We start from the raw sequence: 13,267 nt of genomic DNA on the forward strand, positions 1-13,267 counted from the left end.
ATGGAAAGGTACAGAAAGACTTTGACCTCAGTACAACTTCCTGAGTAGAGTTTGTCTCTGTGGACTGAATGCTGTTGTTATCAGGTGATTATTACCAAATCCATGGGATGGCACTGGCGCTTTCCTTGTTATTCACCTCTCAGCCCATTTGCAGTTTTTAAGAAACAGGCCTAAAGGATATAAAGCTTGGGCATTTGCAGCATTCTTTTCCCACTCTCATTCACTCACACTTCAAAAATGTCTAGCTAGTCACTCAGAGGTATGTGCATGAAAGCAGGTGCAGTCATTTGCTAAGTCTCCAAACAGTGAGGACACCCAAGGTAACCTGAGAGTCAGGCTCACAAATGACTCTCATCTGCTTTAAAAAGCACTGGAGTTTGTGCCAAAGGCAACATGTCCCTCCTAAACAGCAAGTGACTATATTTTGAGAATTGGGTGTTCTATCTCTGATGCCTTTTCATTCCTGTAGTTGCCAGCAGTAGCAGCACACAGGCAGCCACAAAGCTGTGGGGATGGTAGATTTGTTGCAATATTTAGGAGAGAAATTAATATGTATTCTGTTACTGGAGTTCTGATTGATCTCAGTGAATAGAGGACAAATGATGAAATGTATATTACTCTTGGCGATTTTCGTTTAAAAATATATAAATACTTTGCACAACATCAGTAATCAAAGAATCTAAAAGGATTTTGCATGAATGAAGCCGCATAAAATATTTATAATACTGATAAGCGGCATTGTATTGGGAAGGGAACAGTTGCCAGCTAGTCAATAATCCATTGCCTCTAACCACAACTGAGCTGCTTAAGCCCTCATGGCTGCTCAGCCCCAGCAAACAAACCGCAGAAAGTCCTGGAGGTCAGAGACTGCCAGGCTCAGCTGCCCCACAGCCAACCAGCAACACTGTTGTGCCCAATAACAGAAGCTGCAACACACTCTGGCAAAGGGGCCATGGCAACCTGCTCCCTGTGTGGTAACTGCTCTGACCAGGTATCTGTTTCCTCCCCAAAGCTCAACACAGATGCATTGTTAGGGGATAGCCCAGGGGTCTGAGCCCTAGAGCTCCTGCTCCTTTCCCCTGGCAAAGTGCAGTGCTGATGTGCTGATCTCACAAATCCACCACCTTAATTTGTCCAGATATGCCTGTATGTATAAATTAGTGCACACATGGGTGTGTGCCCTAATAACCATTCAAATCCTTGAACAGCCTGTGCTGGCAAAGCGGGGAGCACTGTTACTCTAGCTCAGTGGGGACAAAATCCTTTCCTAATAAGGATTGCACTTATTATGGAAAAAGCTCTCCAAAACATGGTGATCCCAACAAGAAAAGGCACCCGTCCTTTATGTACAGTATATTTATATTCATAATTCTGCTACAGCATGTTTTTATGGAACCTCTACAAGACATCTTCCTTTGCAGCCATTGTGGCTGTACCACAAAACATACCAAAGTATATTCATGTATGCAAATTCATCATACATAAATATTCAGTGCCCATTGTGCTGGCAGTCTGGAGCTAGGGAAACCCGTGCAAGGAATTTTGACAGGTGGGCAGAACAAGCCAACTGTCCATCATGTGGCTTCATAAAAATGACATGTGAGCGACGTCAAATTTGGTCCACGAGGGCGATCCTCATAAGGATCTGGTTTTTAGAGCCAAAAAAAGTTTACCACTCCATGACCAGAGCATGGGTAGGTTGATAGGATATCAATGGACTATGATTCCCATCATTCCTGACCATTGAGTGCCCTGCTGGCTGGGGCTGATGGAAGCTGGATATAAGTGACACCCGGAGGGCCACAAGTTCCCCACCTCTGTTTTTGTGAATGGCTCCTCCAATAAGAATTCTTGTGTGTGCTTAAGATCTTGCCCTAAATGCTACCACTATCTGACATAAGTTTTGGACATTGACAGAGCAAGACACGATGGCATTCATTCTGTCAAACTCTTCTTAGGAATGCATGCTAGGCCTCCTTTCTACTATTCATTCGGGACAATCTTAGCCATTTTATTCCAGAATACTTGGGGGTGATATGTGTGCTTAAGATGCTTTAAAAAAAATTGACAAAAATTATTTATCTTTATCAGGAATACTTAATAGCTTATTTTTGCATGTTCCGTTGGTTTTATGTTTGTTCAGTGTTTAATGATGTTTTATTTGTTATTCTAAGATTTTTTTTCATGTTTAGGATTTTTATTATGATTGTGAGTCATTTTGTTCTAGACTGACATGTGGGACAAATGCTTTAAAATAAAATAAAAACTTAAATGTAAGGAGAAGTGTGGAACAGGGCTGCACATTGCATTTAAGCATCCCCTACCTGTGCCTGTGTCCTTCACTCCTATTCGAAAACGCATTCTCTTTCCAGCCAATAGCTTAGCAAGATATATAGCATTCCAGTGAAGTGCTGGCCAATCAAAAGCCATGTTGCAGAAAACTGCAGGTTTCTGGAGAGACATCACAATTTCTCTGGCTTCTTCTGGTGTAAAAGGTTTGGCATCACCATCTACAATAAAAAAAGAGCAAATTTTGATAGATGATTAATCATGTAAGAACAGTTACCTGTCATCTCATGGTCCCAAACCCATAAATTATTGGACTCTCCTGATTAAACCCGAATTCTTACCCCCTCCCCTCCACACTTCAAACATTTTGTTTTATCGAATTTTTTTGCAGTCCTGACACCGTAATTTTTTATGTTAAATGAGAATTTAAAGCAGCCCATTAACATCCAGAATATAAATATCTTGGTAAATATTTATGATTTCCTAATGTGCTGCATAACCCTAGTAATTTAGAATTAGTCTGACATTCATCACAAGGCTCCTAATTAAGGAATGTTCAAAGGACACATTTTGTGATAAACTCAAAATGTGTGGCAGGGGAGGGGGATGCCCAATGCAGGCAAAATGGGAGGGGGGATAAGTACAGGTTGTTGTCAATGCGATGGCAGAATGTGCTGATGCATCCAGTTTTAGCTAATTAATTAAATATACTTTGTAATGCAAAACTGATGAAGCAGCTTTCAAAAAATCATCTAGTTCTACCTTTTAAAAAAATGTTGTGTGCTAACCCAAGGACTATGCTAATCCCAGATTTCAATTTAGCCCTGAGATTTATATGCCCCACTGAAACTGTCAACCTGAAATGTTGGCAGCCTTGGATAAACTCGGCAGGTTTACAACAACTTCCCTAAAGGGACATGTTAAGAGGAAGGAACTGCTTTTTTCAATAAACAAATGTAACGATCCCACAGAATAAAAGAAGCAGACTGTATCTAGAGATCATAAAAACATCACAACATTGATTTAATGTCCCAACAAGAATTTAATAAAAAGGCATTTTTAAATGTGCATGGATTTTTGTTGTTGTTCACTGTTATATATATATCTCACATAACAACTTATTTCAATCACAGTCGGCTCTGAATATTGGACCAAGGAAGAAACATGCTGCAAAGTAATCTCTCTTTCCCTTCTCTTGTAGTCCCCACAGGAAAAATTCCTGGAAATGTAAAATATTTCTGTTCTGTCTTTCATTTTTTAAAAATCAACATGGTTCAGGAACATTTTCAAAACCAGCAACAATAACCATGTCAAATTAAGAGGAAGCAAATTAACAAAATGGGCAGCAAAGTTTCAGCAAGTGGTAGATAAAAAAGCAATTTAAAATAATTGGACAGCTAAAGCCACTTAAAACCCATCATATGTCCCGGCAGGCAAACAGAATACTCTTTACCTGACACCTAAAAGTAAACAATTTTGGTGCAAAGTGACCACCATGTGTAAGGTATTTCCATTGATGAGCCACCATAACTGGTAAGGCCCTGTCTCCAAAAGCCATCCCCCTTAGAAGGTGGGGACACCCAGTGCCAGATCTCTATATGGATGATCTCAACAACAAACAAGTTCATTTTTAACTCAGATCTTCTGAAATGCTGTTCTGATACTGTTTAGATCTTTGGATGTTTAAAACCAGAACTTTGAATGAGCTAAAAAACAAACGAGTAGGTAATCAAGGTATCTAAATGGTGAAATATAGCTCATTCAGTATCTATATAATAATGGGTCTACTACATCCCCATATACTTCCCAGCAGAACCAGTTATTTAGATTCATTACCTACCTGTACAATCCCCGTATCCAGTTAGTACTAATGCAAACAGCAAAGAAATCCCCTCCAAGGTCTAAAAAGGGCATGCCAAGATTGCAGAAAGACCACTATTACAGTTATAAAAATCACTACCTGGTATATCTGTTACTGAGTCTATCACAACCTTATGAAGCTTGGGAATACATAAAAGTTATTGGACAAACCCATTCAAGCATCAAAGAAACCACTAAGGAGGCTCTCACAGACGTCCATGGGAATTCAAACTCCCACCCCTTCTGCTGAAAAAGTTCATAAAACAGTCAGCATAAAAATTGGATAAAACTATCTACTTGAGCAGAGCAAGGTGAGAATCGTCATCAAAGCCAAGGACTGGCATCATTTGGGCGGGTGGTGCTGTGGGCTAAACCACAGAGCCTAGGACTTGCCGATCAGAAGGTCGGCGGTTCGAATCCCTGCGACGGGGTGAGCTCCCGTTGCTCGGTCCCTGCTCCTGCCAATATAGCAGTTTGAAAGCATGTCAAAGTGCAAGTAGATAAATAGGTACCACTCTGGCAGGAAGGTAAACGGCGTTTCCGTGTGCTGCTCTGGTTCGCCAGAAGCGGCTTAGTCATGCTGGCCACATGACCCGGAAGCTGTACGCCGGCTCCCTCGGCCAATAAAGCGAGATGAGTCTGCAACCGGATCTAATGGTCAGGGGTCCCTTTACCTTTATACATGTTAAACACATGGTTTGCATTAGTCCTTTACCCCCCTTGTAGTCCCAAAGCGCACTGGGGATGCATGCTGACAATTTGCAAGGGAGAAAACCTCCCATTCCCTCCAACTGGAGCCTTCCTCCCCATGCAAATTGCAATGGCAGCAGGCGATACCAGAACTGCAGCAGGAGGGGTGGGATAGCTAAATCCACCCATTTCCCATCCTAGAATCTTAATCTACACAAGGATCCCCTTGTGGCTATTTCTGAAAGAAAATTCATGGATCCAAGATGGACAAACTATGTGATTAACATCACAGGTAGATTGGTTCTCAAATAACCAAATTCTAAGACCTTCACTGGAAATGTGGTTCACTCATATATGAATGCAACTTGCAGTGGATTTCTTTAAGAATGGATGCTTTTTACTTGGTTGTTCTATAGGTCAGCTTTTATTTTTATAACCTCCTTTCATGAGCAACAGACCACTTGACAGCGTGACATTTCTAAAACCAAGGAGGCACGAATGAAACTTAGCCCTTGGCCTTACCCTCTGCTACGCTACAAGTCCAATGCACGTGGGGCTCTCACAGGAGCTGTATTCCTTGCCATATGTTGTTTCTTATCCTGGCAAAAGGAAATCTATGGGTTATCAAGCAACAAGCTGAATACAGAGAAAAAATATATCAGATGGAGCAGGGTGTCCAGCTGTGAGCAAGGATTGCAGACGCAGTTGCAAGTACAGGCAAGCTGGCTTTCAGGATTGATTAACTGGCTGGTATTGAGCATATCTTTGGGATGACCCTCAGCTAGAGATTAAGGGCAACGGTTTGTTTGTTTTTTAATGCTAGATGGTAGTGGGATATAATAAGTTGTGAGGACTTAAACCTTTTTACAAAGTCCCACACCCTCATGCTGATACATTGCACCCTTGTACTGTTATAGTTAATTACATTTCTAACATGCATTTGTTTTAGTGCAATAAAGCACAGAGCTAGCTTTTCATGACCTGGCCGCTGTGCTGGCCTTATTCATCTTTTTGATTTTCCAACATCCAGGAAAACAGAATCACAGCTGTCCTTTTGCTCATTAGAAAAGCCAATCACTTTGCAAAGTTCACAATTTTTAAAATATCAAATATACATTAAAATATCAAATATACATTTAAAGATTAAAAATTAAATACATAACGTGGCTATTTGTAAAATAAAATAAAAACATGATACCAAGCTGTTTTAAAACTCTTCTTCCCCATAAGATACCATCTTGCTGTCTGATCACATGTAGGAAGATATGGAAGTCTGCACATGCTCTTACTTACCTGGAGCCAGGTTGGAGCAGCCAGCTCTGCTTGCACACCTACGTCCAGAAAAGCACAGAGCCCTCTCTGCCCTCCACTGGGTTGCTGTGACCAGCCTTCCTTGGCAAGGATTGCTTTGTGTTGGGTAAAGCGACTTTTCATTATATTTTCAGACCCCCAACTAGCTATAAATTAAAAAACTGGGCCTGAGATTTCCATGAGACTGAGCTAATGAGTTACCTTCTAGGAAGCTGAAGTGTCCTGTGAGCAGTATTTCCTTTTGAGAAGCATCAAATGATGCCATCTCAGGGAATAATAAAGACAAAATGTTCATTTTGTCTGGAATTACTTATAGCTATCTCATATGGAGTTCTCAAGACTGACTTAAACTTTACTATTCCAGGGAATGAAAATATAGGGTAGAGATGTTTTATGTTGTTCGGAGTAATTGGATTGGATGATATTTGAGACTTGGGCTCAGCTGAGTTCCACCTGTGCTGGAAAGGCAACTTTTGCCAATTCCATCTTCCCTCTGCTGCCTAAAAAGCTGCTCTGGGAGGTTGGGGAACTCTCTGGCCCTGTGGGGTTCAGGGGTACTTGGTAAAAATCAATTTCCTGCTCTCTACCTTCTGTGGGGAACTTTTGCTAGATCCCAGCATCCCCCACAAAAGGAACAAGCCCTTTCATTCATCAGTTCTTAATTGTTATTATCATTTGAGATAGCCACCTGCTAACTCAAACCTCAGCTATGTCTGCAAGATGCTGTCAACAACTGAAGGTGAATCTGACTACTATACCATGAACAAATCCATACGGTTTCTAAGACCAGTATATAATGGTGGCCTTACCATTGTTGTTGGCAGCCTGCCTCACTAAAGAATGCCACAACTGTCCCAAGGAAACAAAGGTCCAAATTACACATGCAGCAATGCACATGCAGAACCAGTTCTATCGCAAATGCAATTCTATTACTGCACCACATGGAAAGCTATGTCAAGTGGCTTCCAACACTCTTTGACCAGTTCCAACCATGTAAATTGCAAGCCTTCCTGCTCCAGAACTAACAAGCACTTTGATGTGCAAATTTTTTGCATGCAAGATTCCACCCTCTTCAGGGTCTCATACTGTCTTCAGAAAATATACATCATGTTTTGAAAACCATTTTAAACATTTTCAAAGTAGGGAAAAAACAAAACCCTGACTGAAATCTGTTCAAACTTTTCAATTAATTGCTGAGAATTCTGCAGAACTGGGGGAAATAAAGAATTTAGCACCACAGGGTTTCTGCAGAAAAGTGAACTCCATGTTGTTAAGAAGTTAAATGTACTGTCAATTATTTAGAATAATTTAGCAAATTAGAAGAATTCATTACATGTCAGCAGTTGTCTTCTGCCAACATACCCTGCTGATTAAATACGGGGTTTAATTGAGAGGTTTTAGAATAATTTTCCAAAGAAAGAACCAGTTTCACTAAAATAACACTTTATTTTTAGAGTAAGCTATATATCCAGCTGTTACTCTAACAAGCACATAATAATGTATCAGCCTAACATCTTGGGGCATTGGGGTGGGCTGGAGGAACAACTGTGAGTTTAAAAAAATGAAGCCCCTTTTGTGTAAAAATCAAAAAGAAGATAAAGTCACTCACAGGATTATGAGGAAATGCAATTTTCCAGTTAATAGACAGGGTACTTCTAGTAGTGTCGGAAGACTATTTAGTGGCTCTAGTGAGATCTCATTTCTGTAAATTCTGTTTAACTGGGCACTAATTTATTAATTTTCACAAAGCCCAAACTCAATTTCACATTTTGGCTGCATACAGTTAGCATAATTTGCATGTCATCTATAGCCAACCAAAATTTTAAAATAAAATAAAATAAAGATTCAAAATATTTCAGAAAGATGCATCAGTGAGTTTAAAACTCTAGCCTCTCTAAAGCATGGGTGGCAAACCTGTGGCCCTGCAAATGTTGCTGGGCTACATCTCTCATCTTCCCTGACTGTCTGCGGCTGATGGAAGATGGAATCTGAATGACCAAATGTTCCCTGTTCTAGAGCTTATGCGGAGATAATTCAAAAAACGTATTTTTTTAAAACCCTACTTTTTCATTATATCCAAACTGGGCAAGGCGTAGTATGCTCACAACCTAGGAGTGCAAAACATAGCTTGAAAGAGATTTGCAATTCTGGTTTGTAGGGAAAACCATGGTTTGCCTGTTTTGGATGCAACAGCACTGTTTTGAAATGAAAGGAAAAATCAGAGCATACTAGGGACAAGGAAGCGTGTGAGCCAAGGGTTCTTTCATACAGCAGCAAACTACTGTTTGGTGTTACATATAAATCAACTACAAATGCAAAGGTAATTCTCAAAACAAATCCTCATATGAATAGGGAACTTCCCAGATATATAATTGTTTGCCTCATTGGCACCAACTTCTCTTGCTTCCCATTCCACCCTTGCCCCTTCTCCCATGGAACTGAGAGCCCAGTCGCTACCTCCCCACACTCTATATCACATAGAGTGTCAGGTGTGAGGGAGGTGGGCAATGTTTAGAGAAAATGGACTCATGGGCCAAATCTGGCATGCCCACCACTGCTTTAAAAGATAAATTCAATAGTGAAATTCAACGCACACTTGGGAATAAATATTATTGAACTCAATAGAACTTGCTTCTGAATAAGATGATTGCGCTGTTAGGGTATCCATCTTTTTCCAGAGCAGAGCCTTTGTATTTTAAACAGTTGCTAATATTCAGCAGGAGTATTTTATTGAATCATCTCTTCTCCGATCAAGAAAAAAAATGCCCCTAATTCCTGTTTGTCAAGACCCTCCATCGTGCTTGGTTCTAATGTCATTTACCAACTGTTACTGCTAAGAACACCATAAAGAAGGCTGATCGCCAAAGAATTGATGCTTTTGAATTATGGTGCTGGAGGAGACTCTTGAGAGTCCCATGGACTGCAAGAAGATCAAACCTATCCATTCTTAAGGAAATCAGCCCTGAGTGCTCACTGGAAGGTCAGATTCTGAAGCTGAGGCTCCAATACTTTGGCCACCTCATGAGAAGAGAAGACTCCCTGGAAAAGACCCTGACATTGGGAAAGATGGAGGACACAAGGAGAAGGGGACAACAGAGGACGAGATGGTTGTACAGTGTTCTTGAAGCTACCAGCATGAGTTTGACTAAACTGCGGGAGGCAATGGAAGACAGAAGTGCCTGGCGTGCTCTGGTCCATGGGGTCACGAAGAGTCGGACACGACTAAACGACTAAACAACAACAACAACACTGCTAAGACCACCAGAAAGTAAGCAATCAGCAGTCCTTCCACTGTGCTTAGATGCAGCTCCATGACCTGCTGAATTTTGTAAAGAGCTTGTGTCAAAGGTTGCTGAGCCGCACAACACCTCCTTCCCAATCCTTTTCTTTTGTGTGTGTTTTGTAGATTGTAAGCCTGAGGGCAGGGACTATCTTATTTTTAATCTTCATAAGCTGCTCTGAGATTTTTTCAGGCCGAAGAATGGGATAAAATGTTTTAAATCAATAAACAGCAGTTATATATGTTGGGTCATAAACGCTATATAAAAGCACAGACTGTCAGGAAAAGAAGTGGAACCTCTATATGCATTAGAAATGTGGCAAGGAGGCTAGATCACATTTTTATTGATCCAAGAAATGTCAGTATAAATATTGAGAGGTTCCAGTTTTTTCAATTAACTCCATGTGATCAGAAGCCTTCTAAATTATTATTTTCTAAATTGCTTATGGCAAATCTGCTTAGTTTTTATTAAAACATCTTTCAGCAGAGCTCTGCATATGAAAAGTGTCAGATGGCATTCTAGTAGGAACAATTGTAGCAGGAAGTCACTGGCTATGATTACATGCCATGCAAAAACTACTGTATTTTTTGTCCCATAGGACGCACCTAGTTTTTTGAGGGGGAATAAAGGAATTCCCCCCCTTTATTTCCCCCCAAACCCAGGTCGGGGAACAGCGGTATGGTGGCGCTCCGCCTCCCCGCTGTCCCCCGAGCTTGTGGGGCTGGCTGATGTCTGCCCGAAGCGCGGGGCGCTCTGCTTCAGCGTGCCCCACGCTCCGTGCAGCAGGCTGCTATCCGCAGCCTAGCGAGCCCTGCGGGAACTCCCGCAGGGCTCCCAGGCTGCGGATGTCTGCCCGGCGCGAGGGTCACTCTGCTTCAGGGCGCCCACGCGCCGGGCGGCAAGCTGCTATCCGCAGCCTAGGGAGCCCTGCAGGAATTCTCGCGGGCTCCCCAGGCTTGCTGATAGCTTCCTGAAGCCTGGAGAGCGAGAGGGGTCGGTGCGCACCGACCCCTCTCGCTCTCCAAGCTTCAGCGAAAGCCTGTATTCGCCCTATAGGATGCACACAGATTTCCCCTTCATTTTTGGAGGGGGAAAGTGCATCCTATAGGGCGAAAAATACGGTAAGCCATAGTTTAGTGGAATGTGAACAAGTAAAAATGAGTCACAGCAAGTCTTGGGCTCAGGTGCTCCCCTTTCCTAGTTCCTTGTAGCCAGAAAGAGACAAAGAAGTTTGCTTAACTGTGGTTTGTCTAGGCAGACAAACGTAAGAGCCTGCTGGATCAGCCCAGTGGCCAATCTAGTCTAGTACAGTGGCACCTCTGGTTACGTACTTAATTTGTTCCGGAGGTCCGTTCTTAACCTGAAACTGTTCTTAACCTGCAGCACCGCTTTAGCTAATGGGGCCTCCCGCTGCTGCACGATTTCTGTTCTTATCCTGAAGCAAAGTTCTTAACCTGAGGTACTATTTCTGGGTTAGTGGAGTCTGTTCTCACAGTGGCTAACCAGACAACTATGGGAAGCCTGAAAGCAAGACTGGGCACAACAGCACTCTTTCCCACTTGTACTTTATCTTTGCCCTTGATCAGTTTAGTTGCCCTTTTCCAAACCATTTCCAGCTATACAGCATCCTTTTGCTGGTGAGGCAACCAGAACTGTACACTCTGGTTATCATTAACGTTTGAAACAAGCTGGCTTCAAACTGCTGTTACTAAAGCTGGTTCAGTCAAACTAAATAAAGTTAAGATTACCTAACTACAGTTCCAAGTCTGGAGGACACAGAACATTGTAGTTAAAAAAAAGCAGAAATGAAATCTTATGAATTCCTAATCTCAGCTGTCTGAGAAGAGTCAAAGACTATGTGCTCACCCAAGGCTCTCTGAGGCTCACATCTGTTTAGCTCACACTAAACTATGGTTTACTATGACTTGCGAATACAGCCACACTGCAATTCAATCAATGTAAAAAGGCAGTATTTCAAAAGCATACAAATGGCTTTTTACACAGGAGATACATGTACCCTTTAATATTACAAAGTTAGGTGCACCTAATTAGATTAGTTGCACACTTTCCATAGGTCTGCAGGTTCCCCTCCCCGTTTCTTGCCAACATCAGGAACGGGAAGCCTGTGGCCATCTAGGGACTCCAGTTCAACCCCAGGCAACACAGTCAGCAACAACTTAGAGTGACATAAGCTCCCTGCGTGTAATGAAAATGGATGTGCCCCTATTTAGTATTAATGTTTATGCTTCCAAAGCACTCTGTGACAAGGAGGAAATAATCTAACTGTGCAATATACAACATACTAGCAGTATGCCCCACTGAACTTGATGGAGCTTACTTCCAAGTAAATGTGCATAGAATAAAAATATACGTTGGCGTGAGATATTACTGCAGCAGATAAATTCCAATGTTATCTTCTCCCATGGCTACCATTGTGCTTCAAAAATGCTTGTCCATAATGGCAGGCCTACCTTTTTAACATAACTTTTCATAATAGGGTTTGTCTTGAGTGCAGGCTTTTAGATTATCTGCAGGCCTTGTAGGTGACAAATCAGTCCTTTTCTTGTGTAGATATATATTTCCTTCTCTAGTGATACACATCTCTGGGGCTGCACTGCGAGGCAAGCTAAAGCAAGCAGAGAACTCCTTCCATTAATATTATAATGTCAACGATGAGAATGCTAAAAATACCACCCAACAGAAGTAAGAGTGAAATTAGCATATTTAGAGATGTATTAGTCCCATGAGTAAAATAATGCTATCAGCTTGCTGCAAGATAAAGCTAATTTGGCTTCCAACAGTTTATCAACAATGCGCCATTCCTCCACATTAACTAATTTAGACAGCTCTGTAGCCTGCAAATTCACATGGAATGCTGTGCTATGCTAAATTAACTGGGGAAGAAAGGTCACATCACTAGAGTCACATCTGTATGCAGGCCACAGTGCTAGGAAACAAAGTAATTAAAATACTGTAATTGCAATTAGTTATTTCAATTACAATTTGATTAATGGAAAATACAAATGAATAATATTTAACATCTGTCCTAAACTCTTAATTCTGTCGGAAGAGATTTAAAGCTGATTATATTGAAAATAAGATGGCTTAGTCCAAATGACTGAATACGTGATTCATGCTCATATTTACATTCTTCATTTTCCTACTTTCTTTTTTACTAGGTAAGGGACAGGCACAGGAAACTTACCAGTGTTTGTATTTTCATCAATATGAACACAGGGTGAGTGTGAATAATCAGCTTCAGATTATTTATTGATCCGACCCAAAAATTATCTAAACATTGCCCAGTTGATGGGACTAAATAAACTGGGCATTGTACCATGTGAGCATTATGAACAAGTTCCCCTTAATGAATATGAAGTCAAAAGTTCTCTAACCAGTCGGGGGGCAGGGAATCACTTCACAGTTCAACCTGATGCATGTTTACTCACAGGCAAGTCTTACTGTGTTTAGTGGGGTCTTTTCCCTAGTAAATGTGCAGTACAGTGCGACCTCGGGTTAAGAACTTAATTTGTTCCGGTGGTCCGTTCTTAACCTGAAACTGTTCTTAACCTGAAGCACCACTTTAGCTAATGGAGCCTCCCTCTGCTGCTACGCCGCAATTTCTGTTCTCATCCTGAAGCAAAGTTCTTAATCCAAGGTACTATTTCTGGGTTAGCGGAGTATGTATGTAACCTGAAGTGTCTGTAACCTGAGGTACCACTATATTAGAACCTCAAAGAGATGAATATACTGCTTGGAAGGTGTAAGATAGTATTTATCAATTATGAACACCGCTCATAAACTAGTAGGCTATTGGCGATACAACATAATGAGAT

At 41.4% G+C, this 13,267-nt stretch overlaps 1 protein-coding gene across 3 annotated transcripts in view; it reads right to left on the reverse strand.

Moving 5' to 3' along the window:
- HSPBAP1 (HSPB1 associated protein 1) overlaps positions 1–13,267 on the reverse strand; it is a 47,555-nt gene that overhangs the window by 31,968 nt on the left and 2,320 nt on the right. Inside the window, exons 2-3 of one of the 3 annotated variants that reach the window (XM_081925239.1) lie at positions 11,903–12,057; positions 2,325–2,510 (exon numbers count right to left, since the gene is read on the reverse strand). In XM_081925239.1, coding sequence (XP_081781365.1) covers positions 2,325–2,463 — 139 coding nt within the window. In that variant the 5' untranslated portion in view covers positions 2,464–2,510; positions 11,903–12,057. Of the gene's footprint in view, positions 1–2,324; positions 2,511–4,446; positions 4,729–11,902; positions 12,058–13,267 lie in introns of those variants that run through there. The other 2 variants (XM_081925238.1, XM_081925237.1) reach the window with 2 other exon arrangements.

The sequence above is a fragment of the Podarcis melisellensis genome (assembly GCF_964234715.1).
Source record: "Podarcis melisellensis genome assembly, chromosome: 1".
In the NCBI taxonomy this organism is placed as follows: domain Eukaryota; kingdom Metazoa; phylum Chordata; class Lepidosauria; order Squamata; family Lacertidae; genus Podarcis; species Podarcis melisellensis.